General features: G+C 37.4%; 1 protein-coding gene across 2 annotated transcripts in view; it reads left to right on the top strand.

The window, feature by feature from the left end:
* BCLAF3 (BCLAF1 and THRAP3 family member 3) overlaps positions 1–22976 on the top strand; it is a 32500-nt gene extending 9524 nt beyond the window's left edge. Inside the window, exons 3-12 of one of the 2 annotated variants that reach the window (XM_050908313.1) lie at positions 879–1457; positions 1801–2466; positions 4743–4921; positions 5595–5709; positions 5909–5972; positions 6813–6931; positions 8834–8948; positions 15200–15295; positions 19873–20028; positions 21792–22976. In XM_050908313.1, the coding sequence (XP_050764270.1) occupies positions 879–1457; positions 1801–2466; positions 4743–4921; positions 5595–5709; positions 5909–5972; positions 6813–6931; positions 8834–8948; positions 15200–15295; positions 19873–20028; positions 21792–21821 (2119 nt within the window). In that variant the 3' untranslated portion in view covers positions 21822–22976. Of the gene's footprint in view, positions 1–878; positions 1458–1800; positions 2467–4742; positions 4922–5594; positions 5710–5908; positions 5973–6812; positions 6932–8833; positions 8949–15199; positions 15296–19872; positions 20029–21791 lie in introns of those variants that run through there. The other variant, XM_050908322.1, reaches the window with a different exon arrangement.
* The last annotated feature ends 692 nt before the right edge of the window (positions 22977–23668 follow it).

The raw sequence follows: 23668 nt of genomic DNA, 5'->3' as shown, positions 1-23668 counted from the left end.
GTCAACTTATATTTTGCAATGTTTTTATTAAAGAGTGTTTCGAGAGTGTACAGTGAATACTTGAATACAAGCAGAACTGTTATGTTTGGGATTACTTCCTGGTTCTTGCTAGTGGCTTGTGCTGTTTTTTCTTTAAGGAGATTTTGGCTAAAAACTCTTAACAGGTTGCTTTCATTTTTGTAACTGTAGGTGAAAATGCAAAGCTGAGTGATGCAGTTGAGTGGATCTTAGCAATTGCATCTTTAATAGCAAAAGCTGCAATAAGTGTGGAAGTGCATGTGTATACATGTATGTACATGTACACACAATTATACAAAAAGACCAAAACATCTTTCTCAAACTTGGTCTTTTCTGCAGGAAAAAGCCTACCTGTGTGACATTTTAAATAGGATATTTTATAATGTGTTCGATCAGTTTTGGGGGTTGTTCTGGCATGCAAAGAAAACCTGAAAAGGTTTTTTCTTTTTTTCTCATTTCTTTGTATGCTTTTTTTCCTTTCCCTTTTTTATCTTGGCACTGAAAAAGATAGGGAATGCTTGAGAAGTGTGAGAATGTGTATAACAGTTGTTTTCAATGTAGTGGAAACTTCATATGTATGAAATTATTTTTAGTTTTAAATGAAAAAGTGCAAAGAGAAAAATGATTGACTTACTACTATTTCGAGTGGGTATTTTTACTATGTAAACTTACAAAAGAGTAAAAGTAAGCTTGGTACTCTAGTCAGGCAAATGACACTTTGAATACCTTATTTTTAATTTTTTTTACCAGTTGATTGAAATTGTGTACTAAACTATACTTCCTTAGGGAATAGATGTTCTCATTAAGAGGTTGATTCAATTTTATGGGACTACTCAAAATGGATTTTATTTTTGCCTTAGGTCCTTATCTCCAGCATTTAGGAGTCCAGAGCACCATAGGCAAAGGCATGCTCATATTAATTATGACTGTGAATATAAAAGCTTTCGTAAGGACCCAAAGAAGCCTATGCCTTGGAGAACAGAAGATGAAAAATACGGACAAAGCAATTCCAGGTTTGCACCTCATGGAAATAACCACCAGAGAATATATGAACGTAGATCACCTTCACCAAACCTGAAAAGAATTCCCATGGAAGATACTTACGGTCATAAGCCCTACAGAACACATTCATCTGAAAGAACTGAAAGCAACAGGAGATGCCAGTTACCACCAAAATACTCAGAAGTACCATATAAAGAGCATGATCGTCCATTTTACCAACACAAAATGGAAGACAGATACATGTTTGAGCACTACAAAGTCACTGGAAGTGAAAAAGGAATGAAACCTTTTCATAGACCGTTAGGGGCTTCATGTAAACTTGAAAGAAAATGGCATGAAGATGACTTGAGGCACCAGAGGTTACATGAAGAGAAGTATGGTCAGTCACCCAGAAGAGTTTCTGATGAATTTACGGCAAGGAGCTCTTTACAGAAGAGGTATAGGAATAAAATAATTAAAACCTGGGTATTGTGGTGTAAAGCCTCAAGTGAAAGTCTGTTTTCATTATAGTTGAAGATATCCACCTTGAAACACGTTGGCCACTTTGTAGTTTAATTATGGGCGACTGGTAGTAGTGAAGTATTTGTCTTTTAAGTAAATCGTATTGATGGCTAGAGTATGAAAGGATAATATTTCCCTCTTAAGTGCCCCTGCACATCTGTACCTTGGCGTGAGGGATTATGGGTTAACTTGCCACGCATTCTGCTGTCCAACATTCTGCACATATAAGTTCTCGCTTTCTTCTCTAGTGCAAGTGTAAATTGCTTTATGTCAACACAGGTATCCTGAAGATCACGATTACAGAGAATATGGGCACACGTCTAAAAGGGCTAAAGAAATGGAGAGGTATGACGGTGGAGAAGTAGCAAGAAATTCCAAGTGGAAGCAAGAACGTTCTTTTCCACCCTACCAAGAAAAGGAGGAGCAAAGAAATCTGGGTGCCCAGTCCCACCGATCGGCTGAAAGGGAGTACTCGGATGGTTCTGTCACAAAGATAGCCTATGAGTACAGTCACAAACGGCGCAGGCATCTGGATGGGGAAAAGCCTTTTTCAGACGATAGAGCTCAGAAGTATGTGAAGCAGGAAGACCAGAAATATGGTTCTTCTAAGGGTGCCCGGAGTAGCAAAGAGTTAGATTACTTTAGCAGTGGAAGAGTGAGACGGACTGAAGAAGGGCACGCCGAAGTACCTGTTAAATATAGTTCAAAGAAGGGCTGCAATGCTTGTGTTAACTCTTCCAAAATGGATGTTGATCTGAGATCTTTTAAAAACAAACCGAAGGAAAGAGTAAGGAAAGAAGGGGAATTCAGGAAAAAAGTAGATTCCTCCAATAGCCAGCATGATTCAAGTCACACTGTTTCAGATGTGAAAATGTCAGATGTCAACTGTAGGAGGGAACGTCTCACCATCAAAGTGGATATGAAGAAAATGGTGACCAAGTACAGGTATTGGTTTCCCCTCACCTCTTCTTTCTTCCTGTCTCTTTACAGTTTATGAATATTGGAGGAAAACATGGTTTCTTTAAGAGGTAACCAGGACAAACCAAGGTTGTATCTTTTTAATTTTATTTCATTTAAAATATTAACTTGCCCAGACTGGAAACTTACAGCCTACTTCTATTAAAAAACAAACAAAAAAAATCCCCTAGTTCATTTCATGGAGATGTAGTAGGAAGTGCAAAGAGCAGATATGCATAATACAAACCTGTAGGTAAAAGTTGCTTATGATAGGTAAATGTGTTTCTTCTATTTAAAAACAAAAGCAGAAGAGCCTAGTCCTGTGCTTTCTTGTGGAATATGATGGCTTTTTTTTTGACTGAGTCATCCCTCATTTCTTCTAAAAACCAGATAACCTTTAAATTACATAAATCTCAGGCACACATTCAGATGTTCAAGATCTCAAGTTCAATAAAGCTGTCAAAAAATTAGAGATCCCTGGGTTATGTTATGTTATTGTTCTAACAAATGAAGTGGCAATCTGTTGAGGCATCAGAACTGAAAAGCAATAGAGTCTGCTTCTCTCTGTCTTCTGTGTAATACTTGTGGTTGCCTTTAGCATTCCCAATGCCGGCTGAATTGTAAAAAGTGGTAATATTATGAAAATCTAGATGATGGATACATGGTAGAGAGTAAGCAGATTCATTTGTGTAGATTTTTGCAGGCTTTTCTGGTTTGTTGTCTTGCTGTTGCAGGCAAGAATGTCATATAATGGCAGTAATCCCTTTTGGAAGGGATTACCTTCCCTTCCAAAATGATCAGCCTTCATTTTAAAGGTATTTTGCCTCTTGTCCCAAATAAAACATCTATATCAATTTTTTTTCCCTTTCCAATGTTTCAGAAACATGTAGTACAATGGAGAGTTACAAAGACAAGTTGCTGTCTGCATATAAGGGGCTAATATTAAAGACTAAGGGAAGGGGAGTAATCCTCCCCCCCCCACCTGGCTAGGACAAGCATTTAACTTCCTGAATGATAATTTAAGGAAAATAATTGTTGGGTTTTGTTGCAAGCCCACAGGACGATTTCTGTATCTAGTAGCCTCTTGCTGCTGTTTTTGAAAGTCATGCACAATGGACATGGGAATTATTTGAAGACTGAAGAAACTACTACATTGATTACAGCTAACTTCATGTGTGGAAGGCTTGCTTCCGCAGCCGGAAGTGCTAAGTATTTTATTTTTTTAAAGATGAGAACACTAATTTTGCAGAAGCTGATGACTGGGAATATTTGTGCTGCCTACTTTAGGCATTTAAAAAACATCTGACTTGAAATGAATAAGCTGAGAAGAATACTTTCTTCATAAACCTGGGGAGCAGGTAGATAATTCAAATCATCTATAATTGAGATTGTTTGGATTCCCTCTTGCATGCATTTATTTCCAGTTTACTGCGGGCAAATAGATGACTTCTGACAACTGCTAGAGGCTATTTCTGATACAGTTTTTGTATTAAATTGTAGACTTGTTTGCTTCAAATACAGGATGGGCAGGCACATAATCACTTTGCAGAATGCACAGTAAACAGTGTCTTTATCCTAAAAGCTTTTACGTGGGCTGTTTGAGTCCTCAATTTATCTTTCCAAATGACAAGCATTTTCCTTGCAACAACAGCAGGATTTTTAAAGTGTTAGCTACCTTGTCAAAATAATTCTTAAGCAGCAATGCAACCATTTGGGGCGTAAACTTATTTAGAATGAGTAAAACTTGATAAAAAGATGCCAAACATGATCTTAAGTTCACACACTGCCACTGGAAAGCTGTTTCACTAGGCTCAAGTGATGATTCTGTTCCCAAAGATGCCATGAGATTTTTACATCTCTGAACTGTTATTGGAAATTATTTGGTAGCTCCTTATAAACAAAGACACACACATAATTGCCTTCCAGAATTATAGTAAAGAAGTATATCAGGATCTTCATTTGCCTGTTTTATTTGATAATCTAGATGAATTAAGTTTAAAATTAATAAATTTTGTATTACGTACTTCACTGAAACAAGGATTCCTGAGAGTGTAGTCATATCTCTTTGTATAATACTATAGCTTTTTTCCTTATGGCCTTACGAGTTTTTTAATTTAAAAAAAGGAACAAAATGAGACTTCAGTTTTATTGCATTTATTTCTAAAATGAACTTCTTAATTTATTGTTTTGTTCTACTCCTCTATTTGAAGTTTTCAGATATAGTGAATTCCTTCAAAGTGAATATCTGCAAATTTTTATTCTAGGACTGCCTCTAGTCATACTACAGAGAGACAGATGTCACATGATCTGGTTGCTGTTGGCAGGAAAAATGAAAATTTTCATCCGGTGTTTGAGCACATGGAATCTGTAACACAAAATGTTGAAAAAGACCCATCAAGAGAATTTACTCAGGAAATAATCACAATTATCCATCAAGTTAAAGGTGGCTGTAATATTTGGGGTATATGTATGTGTTTATGTATTTATAATTATTAAAACCAAATTAATGAATTAGATATGCTATCCTTGTAAATATCAGGTGTTTGCCTTTGGCTTTATTTGTATTTTGGCTTCATTCTCTACTGTTTAAGGAAAATGTAGGTTGAGGATTTAAAGTAGCTGGGTGGAGAATGATTGTAAGAAGATCTCAGTCCATAATAGAGGCATTATTCTGGAGCGTTAAGGTCGAAAGGATTTTATGCTAGTACTTCAGACTAACCTGCTTGTTCAGGAACAAGAGAAGAAAAAAGGAGCTTTGCTATAGTCACAACTTCCTAGTTATAATAGTTCCTTTAATTTTTCAGACTAGTGTTTAGACTGCTGCATCATGTTCAGTGTTGAACTTTATAGATTCTAGTCATTTGAGAACTATGTCAGCTCTATCATGGTAGTAAAGATTAAGCTCAACAGAAAGTTATTACGTAAGAAGGATGTCTAAGTTGGGCTGGCCTAATCCTTCATTTGTGAATGTTAAACTGCAAGCAGAAATAGTTTGAAATTTCATCTCAGAAGTTATCTTGGTGTCCTTAAGCATTAATCTTTTAAAAGATACAGTTTCCCACTGTGCATTTCAACTACTACAAATAAACATTCTTGTATTTAATATCTCTGCACAGCAAATTATTTTACGTCTTCTGACATAACTCTACATGAACGGTTCTCAAAAATTCAGGATAAACCAATTGCAAATATGAATGAAGTTAAAATATGTTTGGATCCAGAAATTCACAGGTAATTGATGTGCTTTTTGCCTTAATTTATTTGCATTAAGGTAGTTAATCTTCAGTAGACTTTACACAATGTAAAGTGTTTTTTCACTGACTCTAAACTACCTGCCCATAGTCTGTGAAGAATTCTGTGGTTGGTCAATAATGCTTTTGCTATTTATAGTGATGGCACTTTGTTTTTATGTAGTATTTTTGTGTTCCAGGAGGATTGACATGTCTCTAGCAGAACTTCAGAACAAACGAACTGTACCATCTGACTCTCCTCAGGTATCTTGATTACTTAACTTTTTTGGCAAATTGTAAGTTAAAATGATACAGATGTAAACAACATTTTCCCCTTGCTGTTGGTACATCATCTTTACATGGTTTGAAGACCATCAGTAATTCTGACTGTTTTGAAAGAAATGCACGCTTGAGTGTATTTACAGATACCACAATGGTGCAAGTATACTGTGACTGGTGAGTAAAATGCAGGTGTGTTCTCCAGAGTAGCTGGAGCATGGTTATTCCTGCTGCTTGAACCCCTATCTGTTTTTAAATAGTGTAAATACTAAGTAGGTGACTGACATGTGGCTCTTACTTTTCCTCTGAGATTAGAAAAAGCCTTAATGTTTCTTCTACCCTAACGTTAGAATGGCCCAACATCCACATAATTCCTCAGAATGCTATTTTATCCCATGCTTTTGTCCAGGGACATAAGATTTTCTGTCTTCCCCTTTCAAGCTACATTCACTGTGATTTAGTTACCATTTTTTTCCTATAGTACAGGTATATGGAGATTCAACTGAAGAAGAGTAGAACTTCTTAAGATTTACTGGAATTTATGTGAATATTTTTGCCTTGGCAACTCCATGCAGAATTCCAGTGCTCTGTTCACTGTTTTTTGGATACTTGTAAAAAGGCAGATGGTGCAAGAAAGGGTAATTGTTTGGGACTACTTTTTGTTATTTTTGACTTTGGATCCTTAGGTTGATGTGCATCCGTCCTATGTGCAGATAGTTGAACTACATTAACAAGGTTATATATCGGATGCAACTCCTGAAGGACAGAATCAAGTCAGTGTTTAGTTATTACTAGCTAACTTGACTAACCCTTCCTCTTAACTAGAACATTATGAGAGTGTTAGAAGATCCAAATGATCTACGGCATGATATAGAAAGGAGAAGAAAAGAGAGATTGAAGAATGAAGATGAGAGAGTGTTTCATGTAGATGATGTAACTCCAAGGTAATTAGCAAATAACTATCTTGTTGGCCCAAGCCTGTAGCTCTCTTATGCGTTCATTTTTTGACTCTTCCACAGTTACATTCACATTTGTTGTGATTCTTTTCCATTCTTTGTCCTTGTAAGTTTGACTTGGACTGAAACTCAACTGACGTACACTGCAAACTACTCTGTAATGGAGTGTTACTTTGAAAGAGGTTAAGCTGCAGCGGGGAAAAAAATGAAAAGCAAGCTCAAACTGTAGCACTGAATGAGAAGAGGGGAAGAAATGAATTTAAAGATGCTTAACTATTTTTAAACTCCTTGATGTGCCATGTAACAACATTCTCTTGGTATTTTGTAGTTTCATAAAAGCATTCTAGGATGAATACATTGTTGTGTTGCCCTGGTTGTTTTGTAATGTCATGTGGAATATCAACAAAGAATTGGAATTTTTCTGATTCCTGGAGAATTTTATGAAGAAAAGCTAGATTTGGAATAGCTTTTGACTGCTATGAATTCCTCCAACAGGCTTGTTAAAGGTGTTTGCCCCAGAGGTGTTTGCTAACCTCAGCCATCCTGTTTCACTTTTGATGTTGTGAGGTTGGTTGATTACAGAGAGATGACTTGACTTATTAGTGTTAGAAGAAACGTTGATTAAAGAATTGCTAGAATGTAATGAAATGTATCTACACTGTAGTCATGATTTGCAGATCCCTCTTAATATGCTGCTGTTTGTTCATTTTAAATGCATCTGCAATGGCAAATAGCGGCAATGCACGCGTACTTGGGAAAACTGACTTGTGAAGCTGCAGAAGAAATATTTCTTGTATTTGAGATTCTTTAAACAAAAAAAGTAAAAGTTGCCAAGTGGAAAAGAAAAAAAAATATTGGACTGTTTCATATAGCCTTTTGTATACCTGGGGCTATATCTTTAGTGTATGTTTGGCCTGATTGTCTGGGAAGGCTTTTTTTTTTGCCACTTCCACACTTAACTGTCTTGCTTACCTCTTGTGTATGCCGCTCAAAGCGGGAAGCTCAAGTTTCTCCAGTAGGGGTGGCTATCCTGGAGTTCAACGTGAGGAGGGGTTACACTGTCAGAGTAATGTAGACAATGTGATGTGGGCTGAGGGCAGTAATGGTATGAACGATGGGTAGAATTTTCCTGAGATCGGGAGGTTTTCATAGTTCACATATGAGATACTGGCAATGCCTATGAGCTAGTCCAGTGTGCCTCTGTTTTTGCCTTAGTAATTTATTTTGCAGCTATGAAAACTGTTTCTGTATGTTTCATGACTTCTGGTGGTTACTTCTCATAGTACAGGTTTTACTTGGAGGTTTATGGACACATCTGTATTAGCAATATGCTCAGTAAAAAAACTAAGCAAGCAAAAGCCCAAAGCCAGAGCACACTGCTTGCTGAGGATGAAACTGGAGCATCTAGCTAGGATCTAGCTATTTACCTGAGCTTCTGTCGGATTTGGGATTTCATGAAATGGAAAGTTCTGTACAACTTTAAAGCTCAGGACAGTATAAAACAGTTGCTGAAATGCAGAAAGCATTTCAACCAGCGGAGGGCAGCAATGGCCAGCCATGCAGGCCTAGCAGGGTGAGCCAGGGAAAGCTGATTTGCATAGTGAGGATTTCAAGAAGGCTCTTCTTTGAAGAAGAGTATCTCTGTTAATTTGTCATTGCATAAGAGAATACAGTTTACTATATAATTCTGTGCAACTTGGGCTTCAGTTTAGTCAGAGGACTAGTAATTTGTCAAATGTGCTAGAAAAAAATGACTTAACCAGTCACTTGGCACTTCTAAGTGATACAGGTGCTAGATTAAGGTCACTTAAAATACAGGTTTTTGATATGCTATGGCTTTACATTTTAATTGTTCTCTCTCTCTCTCTCTCTCTCACACATACACATCAGGAACCAGCAAAGTTGCAGTCTTTCAAAATTACAAAACTCTCAACTTGATGGCTTCCAAAAGCCTATGAGGTTCATTAAGCCACCTTTCAGGAAATTTATTGGGAAACCTCACCTGGTAAGCCTAAATCTAGAATTAGTAGCTTCTGCATTTGTTGTTCTTACATTTATAATTCATTTGTTGCCTCATTGTCTATGCTGATGTAAATTTAACAATCTGTGATGTCTTGCCCTTTTAAACTTCAAGTGAGGCTTTATTATCTTCAGACTTTGCTCAACAATAAAACTACTCATAATTTCACAGTTCTAGTGCAAGAGTACTTTCTCAGATATTTATTGAAGCATAGATTAATACAAGTGAGCTAAAACCACTTTTGTGACCAAATGCTGATAAAACAAAAACAATTCTTCCGCTTTTGCACGCCTGTACTCCATAACAACTTTGCTACTGTTTTTTATAACCTAGCAGCGAGTTGGCCAGGGATTTGTTGTTTCAGAAAGCTAGTTTAGATCAGTATGTTGGGTGAAATCAAAACATTTTTTCAGCTAGTCCAGAAATAAGGTGGTCAACTTTAGATCTCTTACTGAATAGCAGGAACAGCTCAAACTAAACTTTTGAACTAAATTTTAGGTTCTAAATGACTTACTGAAATTAAGGGGCTTTATGAAACAAAAACTCATATTGCTTGTAGCTTTGTAGAATAAATTTGTACCTAATATTGCATTTCTTCCACTTAATGATGTGCTACCTAAGCTATATAATAGAAGGCCTTGTTATTCAGCAGATAACCTGAGGTAATGTTGAACAGTTTGAGAAAAAGAATACTCTCTTGCATTCTCATTGTCAGCGGTTGGAAAGGAAGGTCTGAATCTTGTGTAGGTGGCATTGTTACTAAAACAGTGTTTCTCCTCATTATGATAAAAGTTCTGGAAAGCTCTTATTTTAAAAACAAATAAAAATGAGGAACAAATCGCAGAAATAATTAGAAATGTCTGAAATAATGTTCCTGAGGATGGAGTGTTATACAATGGAACAGCTTATCTGTGTTGATACTGCATTTATCAAAGCTAGTTTGGGCACTTATTCTTAGACTGTCTTTCTGTGATGTACTCTAATACTGAAGTGGGCAAGACAGTTATATTAGGTTCAGTAGAAATAAATTTGTCTCTTTTGGAAAATTCCTTCTAAATAAATGTAGTCTTGTTTCCAAGTGTTTGTGCTTGTTTAACTTGGGGAACTGGTGAGACCAGAAGAGCTTTATTAATGTGTGCAGTATAATTCTGAAACCTATTTTTCTTTTCTCTGGTGGGTGCAAAATAAGGAGGAGACTAACATAAATTGTTGTTCTTTATACATTGTAATTAATACCCTATGGACAGGGTTCCAAAAGACCATGAAACTTTTCTGAGGTCCATCAAGAGTAGCTTTTATGTAGTCAGTTTTGACCATCACTGAAAGGTAGCTGCCTTGCAGATATAACAGTGCATCTTTCAGTGTAAAGCAGCACAAATTTTTAACAGTATAAAATGTTACTTACTGAAGACTAAGATTGAAGTCCCCAAAACAAGTGGTAATTGCTCATTAAGTAATTGTATTGGCTCTGGCTGAGATGGTGTTAATTTTCCCCCTAGCAGCCCTCATAGTGCTGTGCTTTGTATTGGTAGCTAGAAGGGTGTTGATAACACACCAGTGTTTTGGCTCCTGCTGAGCAATGCTCGCACAGCATCAAGGCTGTCTCTCCAGTGTTCCCCCCTCCCCAGCAGGCTGGGGGTGGGCAAGATCAGGGGAGGGAGCATAGCCAGGACAGCTGACCCAAACTGACCAAAGGGATGTTCCATACTGTATGACATCTGTTCAGCAATAAAAGCTAAGAGAAAGGGGGGGGGGGGGCATTCATTATTACGACATTTGTGTTCTGGAGCAACTGCTATGCGTACTGAAGCCCTACTTCCTGGGAAGTGGCTGGACATCGCCTGCTGATAGGAAGTAGAGAATACATCTGTTTTTCCTTTGCTGCTGCATGTGGCCTTTGCTTTTGCTTTATTAAACTGCCTTTATCTTGACCCACAAGTCTTTTTTCCATCTTATTTTCTCCCCCCCATCCTGCTGAGGAGGGGAGTGATAGAGCAGCTTGGTGGGCACCTGGCATCCAGCGAAGGTCAACCCACCACAGTAATGTAGTAATTGCAAATAAAAAGGGGGTTAGTTTGAAATAGAAACTGAGTTATTGTTAGATGTGCTGAAGATTCAGGAAGACTGCATTTGATATCTAATAGTGAACTGCAAACATGCGGTTTTTACAAAGTCCTGTACTGCAGTGAGGAGTAATCCATTCAGAACAACAGTAGCTGTGAAAGCATGGGTATTACAAATGCAAGGCATCCTAAAGAAGGAATGACTCTTCATGAAGTCAGCCATGTAGAAGCTGGTTTTCAGACAAGTGGAAGGATAAAATACTTTAGTTTGCTATCCACATTTGTCAGTAAAAATAGAATTAATTAATGCTCACCAACTGGCTTGGAGGGTTTAAAACACTTTGCAGATGTGTCCGCAATACATTAATTGGCACTTCTTAATTGCATCTCCTCTTCTGTTTTTGTGTTTCTGTTCTTGTCTTTTGATTCTTATTCAGCTCCCCTTGTCTGTTTTCCTGTTTATCTAGTATGTCTAATGCTCAATATGTAAAGTAATGCAGAAAGAGGGTAATCTTTTCCTGGGCAGAGCAGATAACTAATACAGCAAACTCATACCTGAGGCAATACAAATAATGCAGCTGCATAAGCTAGCTCCTGTAGCATGGCACTTCCTGTGACATGTAGATGTGTTGTGTGAGAATCTGTGGTGCTCAAAATGGCTTTCCTTGACGGAGTTCTTCAGGACGGGGTGTGAATGGAGAAGAGCTTATCCTGGTGGGCAATAGCTCAAGCTCAATCTCCATACATGTAAGCTGCTAGCACTGCTTTAGTATTTGTTGTGGGAGTTAAGTGGAGTGGCATCCAAGCAGCCAGCTGTAGTTTCAGCCATGTGTATCATTCTGCGAGTAGGCTTTCTGTAATAAATTCAGAGCTGTGTGACTGTATCCACTACTACTTTCTTTGGAAATGTAATATTAGTGGAGTTGAAAGCAGCCTTAGAAAAAGAAAAACGATTGAAGGTAAAGGCCACTTGTAGCTGCTTTCTGCAAGGGGACGAATGTTTGGAATTTGCCATTCAGAGATCCTTGTATCAGAATAGTACAGTTCAGGTGTGAAAGCTGCCGAGCACCTTGAAAAGTGTGAGGACCGTGACTAAAAGGCAGTGTTCAGAGAACACTGCATTGGATTTAAGTGGTCTAATGGGTCACCAGAACATTGATGCTGGGTCAACCACACCTTTGTAAACAGGAAAATCCTAAAATGAAGGATATATTATTGGGGCACAGCAATACATGGAAAAACTGAGGAAGAGTGTGAAACATAAGCAAGACCTAAGAATAGTTGTTGAATAAGAAAGTAAATTTTGTGGTTTTGCTCAGTCTTACAGATACTTGGGTAGATATTGGTTCAGCTGGTTCCACAGTCCAAGCAGAGCTCTCCAGTTCTTGTGGGAAGCTGTTTTATGCTGCAGAAGATGTAGCAATAGCATGCTGTGTTGGCAAAATTGTAAAGGTGTGGGAAAACACATGAAAAAGTATACAATAGACATCTCTTACCACTTTTACAGGTGGAACTCCCCTCAACAATTTTAAAAGCAAACCCTGGGAAATCCAAAACAAAAACTCTAACCTCCAACACTCTTCTCAGGTTGGTTTGCTCTTATTTACAGGTAAATGTTGAGAGAAAAGTACATCAGAGAGCCGGGTTTCAAATGACAAGCATAACAGTGCCAAGGCTCAGAAAATATGGCAAAAATGATTTTAAAAGAGTATTTGACAGGAGAACAACTGCAGCATCTTAAATTATAACACAGGATTTTAAAAAAGTAATTTATTGGATAAATATTTGCACATTTTTGTCTTTGTTAGTAAAATTCCATTGTGGTTTTTATCACTGCTTGAAGAGCTGTGTGTATCAGCATTGGTAAAAGATGGATGCTTTAAAACTGAAAGCCTGATCAGTAGATCATATCTGACGCAAGGATGTTGCGTAATGTGAAAACAGCTAATGTATTGGTCATATTAAAATGTCCTTACAGTAAACTATCAAATTGTGATATTAGCACCACTTTTTGCTCTCTTGTTAAATGGATATTAGTCATTTGGGTTAAAATTAAACATGGAAATGGTATTGACTTGGTTGGCCTACTTTTGGTATCCCATGATTAACCGATATGAACTTTTCAGTGCAAGGTATGAGCACCTTTTACAGCAGGCCAGTGAAGGGGAGTGTTTCTTGTGTTAATATTCAATAATTCGGAGTTGAGCTTAAACTTGAGAAGAACTTGTGCCTTGAAGGTGCAAATGTCTATTTAGCCTTGATTATAAGAAATGTCCATCTGGCCTTGCACCCTATTGACAAAAAGAGGATAGCTAAAGAGTAGAAGATCAGAACAAGTATCTATTTGTACTTCCCACCCCTTTTTTTTTATTTAAAACCTCTGGTTTAGGAAATTCCTGAAGAGTAGATTGCTGTATCTTTGCATCAAGTAGTTCTAATGTTTTTGTTTCCATGAATGTACTTGAATCTTGAGGGAGGTGGGGATGGGGAGGGGTGTATCCACAGTTAGTTAAGACAAGCTTTGTTTTAATTCCAAGAGGCTTATTTTTAACTACAACAGGAAAGTTTCTTGAATGTTTTTTTATCTTGCTGAATTCTCAGCTTTAAGGAGGAGTGTACTTCAACAGGGAGCTTCCTGATTTAATTATGTGTTCTATGGAGAAAGTTAATTTGATTTCGTGGAGTATCTTCATATTCTTAGAAGGAGAGAGCTGGGAAGTTCCTGACATGCTTTTTCCTTTGTGTATTTAATTTTCCATACCTTTTTCTTGGAAAAGGCATTTTGACTACTTTGATCTCACTTCATAAAGTCTTTCTTCCTCTTTTTGTTCTCTGCTGAATCTCCTCTTGTCAAGGCATTTTAAGAAGCTAAATAGTTGACTAGTAGGTGATAATATATTCTCAAAAAAAAAAGCTAGCTTAAATCCCAGTTAAAAGTTAACTTGGATTCTAACACTGTTCTGTTATGTTTATAGCCCCCCCCCCCCCCCCCCCCAATTAGTAACAGTGTTGGAAAGCATATCCTAAAGTGTTTCTGCTGCTGGAAAGGTTTGGTACTTTATTAGAGAACAGAAATTCTGTAAACAGCAAAGCATGCATTTGCATTTATTATTAGATGTTAGTATATATGAAATATTTCATGAGTTCTCTTCTTAGGCTCTTTTTAAAATGTATTTGAAGCTGTTAAAATTTCCTTTGAAAAGAGTTCAACAGCGTTGGAACACTTTTGTGATTATTCAAGAATGGACCATAAAAAAAAAAATTTAATTGCTAAGAGTTCGTTAACAAGTCCATTCTGTCTGCATTAGATGACTTTAATGTAGTATATGCCAGTATGTAATGTTTCTGTAAATATTTATAATTGTATGCAAAGATGGATGAGTGATATTTTAGCTGTGTGCATCCTTAGAGGTAGCTGTCATGAGGAAAGTTGGAAAAGGGCCAAAATACGCAGGTAGGACAGTGGCTGGAGGAGTGCTCTATTTTAGGCAGCCATGGCTGTTTGACTGCAGCTGTTCAGTGTGTTGACACACAACAATTTCAATACCACTTGTCTGTGCGGCTTGCTTTTGAAATCATCTGTGCTTCTGTGGCAGGCAAGTAATCTTCAAAACGTTCTCCTGTAATACAGAGTTAAAAGGAGAATCTTCTAAGGACCAATGTAATGTGCTACATGTTCGTTGTCTGGTTGCTGCGGTGGTGTGTATAGTAAAGGTGCATGTGTCTGCTCTAAACTATGCTAACCTATGATGACCATATGCTAACCAGGGATGTCCAGAGTACTAATCTTGTTGCCCTTATTCCTAACTCAAGGGATGACTGCCATAGCAGCCTGTCTGCTACACTTGCTGCATGCAAATTGAGGCATCTGTTCTTGGGGGGGTGGAGAACCTGAATTGGCTTGTTACCTGCTTAGAGCTCTCCAAGAGGATGGTATTCCAGTAGGATGGTCTGTATCATCTTTGGCTTCTGTGGGCTCTGCCATCACTTCAGCCAGCCTGGACTCCAGGCCCTATGCTCCTGTTACTCTGGTTCCTTCAAACAGCGTCATTGTGTCAAATGCTAGAAGATTGAAAGAGTTGCATTATTTGTTAGTATAAACTGGAAACTTCATATGTTTTCTTGAATAATTTAGTAACATTAAGCTAATAGCTCTGTCTGTTTTCCTACTAGAATTCTTACTATTCTTCAAAACCAAGTGATACTTACCCTCACAGACGCATTAGAGGACACCTTGAAAATGCAGGACCCATCAGAAGACACTTTAAGGTACAGATCAACTTTTATCAGATGTATGCTACATAAAATGGTGACTTGATCCTGTTGAGTTTGGTAACAGGAGACACATTTTTGAAGGTATTAAACGCCATGAAAAATAGTGTCATCATAGCCTAATTGTTTCCATTGAAATAATGGGAGGCTTAGCTTTTAGTAGGTAAGAGGGCTGGCAGTGGATTGAGCAGGGTTGTCCAGTATTGTATCAGTGCAGTTGAAATAAATAAGTTAACTGCAAAGTTGAGGATGAGAATTGCAGAAATCAGACAATGACTAGAAAGCTCATCTATCCAAAAAACAAGCTGGTCAGCTTTCTTTCCTTCACCTTCAGGTGTGTGGAAGCCTGAACTATTTCCCAAGACTGGGAGACATGAATTGTATTGCTTTCAAAATTGTATTACTGTTGTTTTATTTGCCCTTTCATATAGGGATTTCTGGGGAACTAATCTCTTGTGTATACCCTGCATACAGCTACTTACGGATTTAAAAAAAAATTAAAAAACTGTGAAGCTTTATTCTCAGGGCCTCAAGATGGTAAAGCGGCAGGCAATTGTGCTTCTTCCTGGGGTAGTGCAGTGGCTTTCCAATGCCTTTTGATTGTAAAACGTATCATGGGTTCAGCAGAAAAACAAACCACTTCTTCCTTTTCTGCTGACAGTGGCATGCTATGCATGGATCTAGTTAGAGCTCTTTATATTAGAAAAGTATTAATCAAATCTAGAACAACTTACTCTCTCTTTTTACCTTAAAATTACCCCTACTTATTTAACAGGTGTGTTCTCAAGAGTAAAATAACACACAGTATAGGTAGTCATCTTTCCTGTTTTGTAGATAGTGAAGCTGAAGTGAAGTTTTGATGGCTAAGTTAAGTAGCTGGCATTTTGGATGAAATTTTGAAGGGGGGGCAGTGTAGCTGTGGGTTTTTTTGGGGTGTTTTGGGTTTTTTTTCCTCCCCCCTCAGACTAAACATAAGAGAACTGTTAGATAAAAAGGCTTTCAGGCTCTCCCATTTAGGTGTGCTTTGCTACTCAATCTTAGTGAGATAGCTAAGCTAACCCTAGCAAAAAATGGTACCTGTATTCTGCTGAAAAAAAGTTGTTTTCCAAGCTGAAGTTAACAAGTTTAAAGTGTCAGCCTGATATAACTATTTTAACTTATAAGGACATCATAGCCTCTTAATCAGTATCCCCTCTGTATTGTCAGCCTTTAGGGGATGGAGGGATCTTTGCCTCAATGATATGGCAGTCACTGCTAATGTTGGTATTTGATGTAATATAAAGAAAATGGAAGGCTGGCTTCATTTACATCAGCCTACAGTTCTGCTGGACATCATGCAAGCATGAAAGTGTCCACTTAAGTTGTCATCGCATGTATATATGAATATTGCCTGAATATTGCTGTATCCAATGATCTGTCCCATGGTGCTTCAATATTTGTAGGGAAAATAGTATATGCGCTTGTATTGCAGTTTCCATGTGTATAGCACGTTTATCATTGCCATGGAAACAGCAGTGCTGATTTGACTTAATTTCATCAACTTTTTTTACATTTAATTTCCTCCTGCGTAACAGAGGGTTCTTCCTTCCCATGCTGTTGCTGAAACCTACTTAGGAAGGTGATTTGACTATCTTCTACACTCAGGAGACTTTCTTGGCTGATTATTTAAAAAAACCAAACATACAAACAAAAAAATGCACCAAAAAACCCCCCACACACAATCCCATTCCCTCCTGCCCCCCCCAAAAGAATCCAAACCCCATCACATTTCTTCTTGGTATATAAAATGGGGCCATATAAAATGGGGGCATTTTAACTTAATAAGCAAAAAAGGGGGGGTACTTAGAGTATTTAAAAAAAAAAAAAACAAAAACCCAAAACATATGGTCTTGCAGTATGTTAAACTTTTTGGGAAAAAGTAAGATATTTTAGAACAGTGGTTTTATAAAGGATCTGGAGAAATCTTATAAAATTTAAATGGTCTTTTTTTTTGTAATGACACTTTGCAATGAATCACTAAGCCAACCTTTAAGTGGGTACATGCACGGTAATCTTTAGAACTAAATTTCATTCACTGTTGAACACAGTTCAGTGTATTAATGGCTGTGGTGGGTTCACCCCAGCCAGCAGCTAAGCATCACACAGCTGCTTGCCCACTCTCCCCTCAGCTCCCCTCCTCCCCCAGCAGGATGGGAGAGAGAATATGGAGAGCAAAAGTGAGAAAACCCATGGGTTGAGATGAAGACAGTTTAAGAAATGAAGGAAAGAGGAAAAAGTGATGCAAAGGCAGTCACTCACCACCTCCTACAAGCTGACTGATGCCCAGCCGGTCCCCATGCAATGGCTACCTGCTCCAAAGCCTCCTTCCCTCAGTTTCTGTTGCTGAGCAGGAGGTTATATGGCATGGAATATCCCTTTGCTCAGCTTGGGTCAGCTGTCCCAGCTGTGTCCCCTCCCAGCTTCTTGCCCACCCCTGGCCTACTTGCTGAGGGGCAGAATAGGGGAAGAAGAGAAAGCCTTGGTGCTGTGCAGGTGCTGCTCAGCAATAGCCAAAGCACTGGTGTGTTACCAGTGCTGTTTTAGTCACAAATCCAAAACACAGGACCATGTGGGCTGCTGTGAAGAAAATTAACTCCATCCCAGCCAGACCCAGTGCAATGGCATATGTTTGCTCATATAGACTTATTTCAGAGTTTGAGGCCGTTGGTTCATAGGCATTGTCATTAGCATTATTTATAGAATAGTCTTAATGTAAAATTAGATGTCACTTTAGCAGATTTTTTCTTACTTTAGACCAGAAGTTAATGATGTTTTCCACACACCTTGATTACCTTATTTTGCTATAAGCGATGTGTGACTGCAGTGCCTACATACCAAATGCATATATAATCTGTTAACTTTGTCTACAGCTGATTCTGTTCTACATTAATAATACCGCTGTTCCCCTCCCTCCCCACTTATGGAACATGTAGATACTTGAGTTGAAACTCTTAAGCTGTGTGTAATCTCTTTTTCAATATCTTGTAGCTTTTTCCCCTCTCTTACTCGGTCTGCTCCTTTGCTTGTCATACAAATGCAGTGGCAGACCACTAAGGCCTCCTTTCTCACCACCTATGTCAAAGCAGGGAACCACAGCAGCTGTGGGGGGAAATAGAACTTTTAATCTTAACTGTGTTCAGGGGCATAAGCCAGCATTAAAAATGTCCTTCAGTTTTCCCTATGGTAGGCGTATACCTACTTAAAGAATTTACTTGCACTTGGTTGTATTGTGCCTGGACTCTGATACTTTTCAGGAAAGGGGTTGGCATTTAATAGCCTTCTGCAAGTGTCCTCTGCCTACAAGCACCATAAGAGTAACTGGGGGGGACTGATGGGGCCAGCTTCTCAGTTATCTCCTGCATAGCAGGTGGGTGAAATGATTTGGGAAATAACAAAACCTCTGCATTTGCATAAAGGAACCTCTGTTCTGTACAGTCCTTTCTTAGCCGTTCACCAGCCACACAGTGGAAAAACTGGTACCAAACTTACTGCAACCTCAGAGCATGTGATTTTTCTTGAAGTGGTCCTTACTCTGTCAAAAGGAGACTGATTTCACCAAAGTAATTGGGTCATGCTGAAGAAGGTCTATTTCTGTGATATATTTTGTTCTTTCCTACCCTTTAAAGGTGTTTGTAAAAGATGACAAGAATTTTATATGGTCAGGATGTTTCCTCTTTTTTAGCTGGAAAGCCATTTTTTGTTTAAATTCAGGGGAGAGAAAACCTTTAAATTTAAAGGATGAATATATATAGGAATGCTTTCTATCAGGACCATGTTGGAAAACTTAAAATGGCAGTACTGGAAAGCTATGAGAAATTATGATAAATGGGGTTTTTCTTACTCTGAAGACTTTTACTGCCAATTTTGTTGGCAGTCTGAGTGCTTAGGAATGAAAACCTTTTTATAACTGCTGTGGTCAGTGTTGATCTTGCTGTACTCTTTCTGTGTATTTATAATGCTATTCACCTTTAAGTCTTTTGTTATTGCTGTGGCCTCTGCTCCTGGTCCCATACTAGGTTAGTTTACAGTATTCCACTCTGGAGGTAACAAAGGCATAGAGCAATAAACATATGTCCAGACCGTAAGATCTTAAAACTATAGGAAAAATATATATACTGACTTCTGTTTAGTATGACTTTTTTCTAGACTCACCATGTGTGCCCACTGCAGGCCTGACATCACTGAATTTGTTAGTGACAGAGAGGCGTTGTCACAAACTTTTTTGTTGATGCTGGTTTACTTTCATTAAAGTTTGAAAAAAATGTTGTACAACACATTTACTGTTTTCTATGAGGAAGATAATTTCAGATGTTTTAAACAGTAAGTACAATACAGCAGTTCTTTGAGCCACATGGTAGCTAGTGGTCTGAGGAATATTAAATGGGAAATAAAGGAAGAGGCTCTGCACTTACAAATGCATACTCCTGTTGTTTGGTACCGTAAGTTTTACATGTGTATAACTGTAAATATAAACTATTGAGTTTTGGTGCCCTCATTCTGTGCATTTTTTTCCCTCCCTTCCCCAACCCTTACAGAGCAACTTTGCAGATGGCCGTTTGCAATCCCATTATAAATCAGGCTTAGTACAGAAGGGTTTATATATTCAGGCTAAGTACCAGCGGTTACGTTCTATTGGTGTAAGGGGATTTACCACTAATAAATTCAGAGATGGATTTTTGAGAAAAGAAAAGGTAAGTTGGCTTAATTTATTTTTCACTAAGCTATTTATAAAATATGACTATTCATATGATCCATTCCAATTTTTAAATCCCCATGGAATAACTTGGATGGGATTTTCTGGAGTATTGGCTCTTTGTACTTTACAGGCAAACCTGATTCTGCACTCCTATTTCCTCCATGTTTACTCCATGGAAACTTGCTGAAACTTGCTTTGGGTAATTGCAAATCAGAGGTGGTCTCTGAGATTCTGCAGTTGCCTGTGTTTCAGTATTCTCTCCTTGAGCTCAGTTGATCTTTCTTCCTATTGACAGGAAGAGAAAGTGGCCCTCTGTGTTAAAAAAAAAAAAAAAAAAAAAAAAAAAAAAATACTATGTACTCTTAGGCTACAGTTTTAAATCAATGTGAAGGGTATTAATTTTTTTTACTACATCTGTGTGTTTCTCCTCTTTGTTATGTTACCTTAATTATGTGCTTTAAAGTACACACTGGACTGCTGTTCTGAATAAAGCATTCTACGCTATATGTCTGTGTAAAATGGTTTGATAAGCTCAAGCTGAAATAGTTAGGCAAATCTGTTTTATAATACCTTTTGATTTGCAGTGTGTATGGGATGACGATAATTTTGAACTGCAGAAGAACTTTTGAACCATATAAAATGTTACAGCTTTTGTGAGGATCAGTAGTTAAAACATTCTAAATCCTTTATTAGAACTGATGAAGTATGATGAAAGTAGTATGAGCTTACTTGTGACTTTGGAGAGTTGGATTAGATGGACCTACACAGCCCCTTGCAGTTCTTTGTTCCTATGCGAATTCTTGTTTGTTTTGTAATTCTGTGTCCACCTAGCTACAAGTAAATACACTTGCATAAGCATTTGTAGTTGGATTAGAATTCAGTTCTTAGAGCACAAAAGCATAGGTTCTTAGAGCTGTTTTCAAAAAACCTCAAGTTTACAGCCCAGTGGGGGGGGAAAAAGCAAAACACAAAAAAACCCACCAAACCCCAAAACTCCCCCCAAAAACCCAAGAAAACAAACCAAACACTTTGGACAAGGTAGACAGGTCACTTGTTACTGAAGTATAAGGGTGAACACTGTTTACATTTGCATGGACTCTGAGAAGTATGATCTCTGAAGGCTAAATTGAATTGCAATTAGTGGGAAATAGATGAAGGATTCTTTCTAAAAATTATGACCTTGTAAAATGGGCATAGAAGTACCATAATTTTGTTGTAGTGAGCTTTCCCCAATAATTTCCAATGCTCTTCTATAATTGGATATTAAGGTTCTTGTCTGGAACCTATAAAGCATGCTTAACATAATCTGGCTGCTGGAGATTATGATTTGAATTAGAGAAGCATAATAAGATCTGAATATTGATTTTTAGGCTCGATGAATAACTGGAGTATCTTTGAGTTAAAGTAAAATAGTCTGAAGAATGACACAGCCATTTTCTTAACAGTATACTGATTGCTGGATGGCTGATTCTAAAACAAAACTGTTCCTGAGATTCTAGCATTTCCCATATTTTGCCTATTGTAATAATTAAACTTGTCCTTGAGATTTGTTAAACTGGGCTGAACATCTTTATTTCACCCTTTTGAAATAGTTATGCATATGCATCCTCTAAGGTACTGTCTTTACAGTTGTGCTGTTTCAATCCATAATTGAAAGAATCTTGTATGTTACATACTATAATAATACAGCATTTATGAAAGTTGGGAGGCTTTTTTCCACTGTTACAACTTGCCAGTAATGATTTTTTCTCTCTGTAGGGAAATTTAAATATTGCAACAGAAACCTGAACTGAGCTGTGATCCTGAAGTTGAAACAGATAACACAGCAAAGGGAGCATCTGTTCATTTTTTGACAACTTTGTCAAGACTTAAAATAGGAGAAAGGAACTAACTCTGTAACTTTCTTGATTAAAAATAACTTTATTTTTCAGTAGTGGAATGCTGCAGAACTTTTTTACAGTTTTAATAATTGCTTTTAAAGTACAGTATTCAATTGAAACACTGTAGTATGTACCTTTAGTTCCTTTTGCATACCAGTCTCATTGAAGGGAGTCTTATTTATTGAATACTCTTTCCTCTAAGCATGATGTTACAGATGGAACTTGAGTTGTTGTACCCAGAGGTTTATATGTTGAAAGTTTATTGCTTATGTAATAAAAAAAGGAAAAAAAAAAAAGTGCCTGAATTGTTTGGTAATAGCACATTAGCTCAGGATTTTCCAAGTAATGACCTTTTAGGTTGTGCAATAGATTTTACACCTCTGTTCAGTCATTTCCGTAAAACAGTATTTGGTATTACTTTAGTTTAATAATATACTTGAGTTTCTGATGTGTATATACATTTGTAAATTGTTAGAATGTTGGGACAACTTTCAGTATTTGATTAAAATGAATGGTAACAGGCAGGTATGTAATGTACTGTAGCAGTAGCTTATAACTGCACTGAAAGCATGCTTGGGTTTGTTAGAGGATTAGTTGGTCTGTATTCAAAATTATTCTGTCTCATTATATTTTTTGGTGTATGACATTCTTGACCAAGCCACATGTTCTCTAATCTTTTTCGTCATAAATGACTTGGTGATTTCCTGGATTCTGAAATTGGGGCCTGAAGTATTTAATTACAAGAAAAACATAAAACGTAAGTTTTTATAAGTATGTCTTCTAACAAAGCTGTTCATAATTGAAACTGCTTTAAATGCAGATAGCTTGTAATTCTGTTCAAAATCCCAGTAATTCTCTGAAGTTTACTGTACTGCAATATTGTTGTGCTGTGTGCAAAATTCAAATAGCCAGACATGTTTTATAAGCAGCTATAAACAATATTGTGCTTATTTCCTGTTTATAGCCTTTGCCTTAATATATAATATATGATAGGGTTGTGTGTATGTATTACAGATTTGTTCAGACTTTTTATTGTTGGTAAATTAAAGATGCATAGCAAGTAGTTTTCAGAGGTGTTCTTATTTAAGAAAAAAGTTGTTCACCATATCCACAATATGTGCAGGCTAATATATTTCCATCATTTCCAAGACAGTGTTAGCCATATAGAATGCAGGCTAGTCTCTGTTGTGGATAGTAGATCGGAATTCTAATACTGGGTAGAGGTATGTTCAGAGAAAAGGAAATCTTTTTTTTGGGTGGAAAGTCAGGATGTGACTTCTGCATGCTTTTTTGTAACGTTTTTTCCACAACGCCTTCAGTAGAGAGACTATATGAAAGTGTAGGTATGGCTTAGAACAGCTAAAATAGTGTCACTTAAAATCTCCAATTCATGGGGTGTACTGCTTAGTGTTCATAGGGAATAAGCTGGCAGGAGGTGTGCCACATTCATTGATGTTATGGTTGTTCAACAATAACACCAGATTGTTTGTTTCTAAAACCCAAGTTTTCAGTTTAAGTAACAATCATTAATGATTTAGCTAGTTTTTAACTTTGACATGCATACACAAAATGGGAAGCTAAAGGAAAGGAATTCCCTGGTCGAATACAGGCAGGCACCTTTCTGCAGACAAGAAAATATTTGTTGATGCTGTCAGTGATGAATCTGGCAAAATCATCCTGTATAGATTTACTCGGAGATGAAAATAAGGAATTGAAACAACAGTTTGAGTCAACCCGAAGCAAATGTGGAGTAGC

This window comes from Gymnogyps californianus, chromosome 1, assembly GCF_018139145.2.
Source record: "Gymnogyps californianus isolate 813 chromosome 1, ASM1813914v2, whole genome shotgun sequence".
NCBI lineage: Eukaryota > Metazoa > Chordata > Aves > Accipitriformes > Cathartidae > Gymnogyps > Gymnogyps californianus.
Note: the sequence above shows the minus strand (reverse complement) of the source record. Positions and strands in the feature narration are given on the sequence as shown.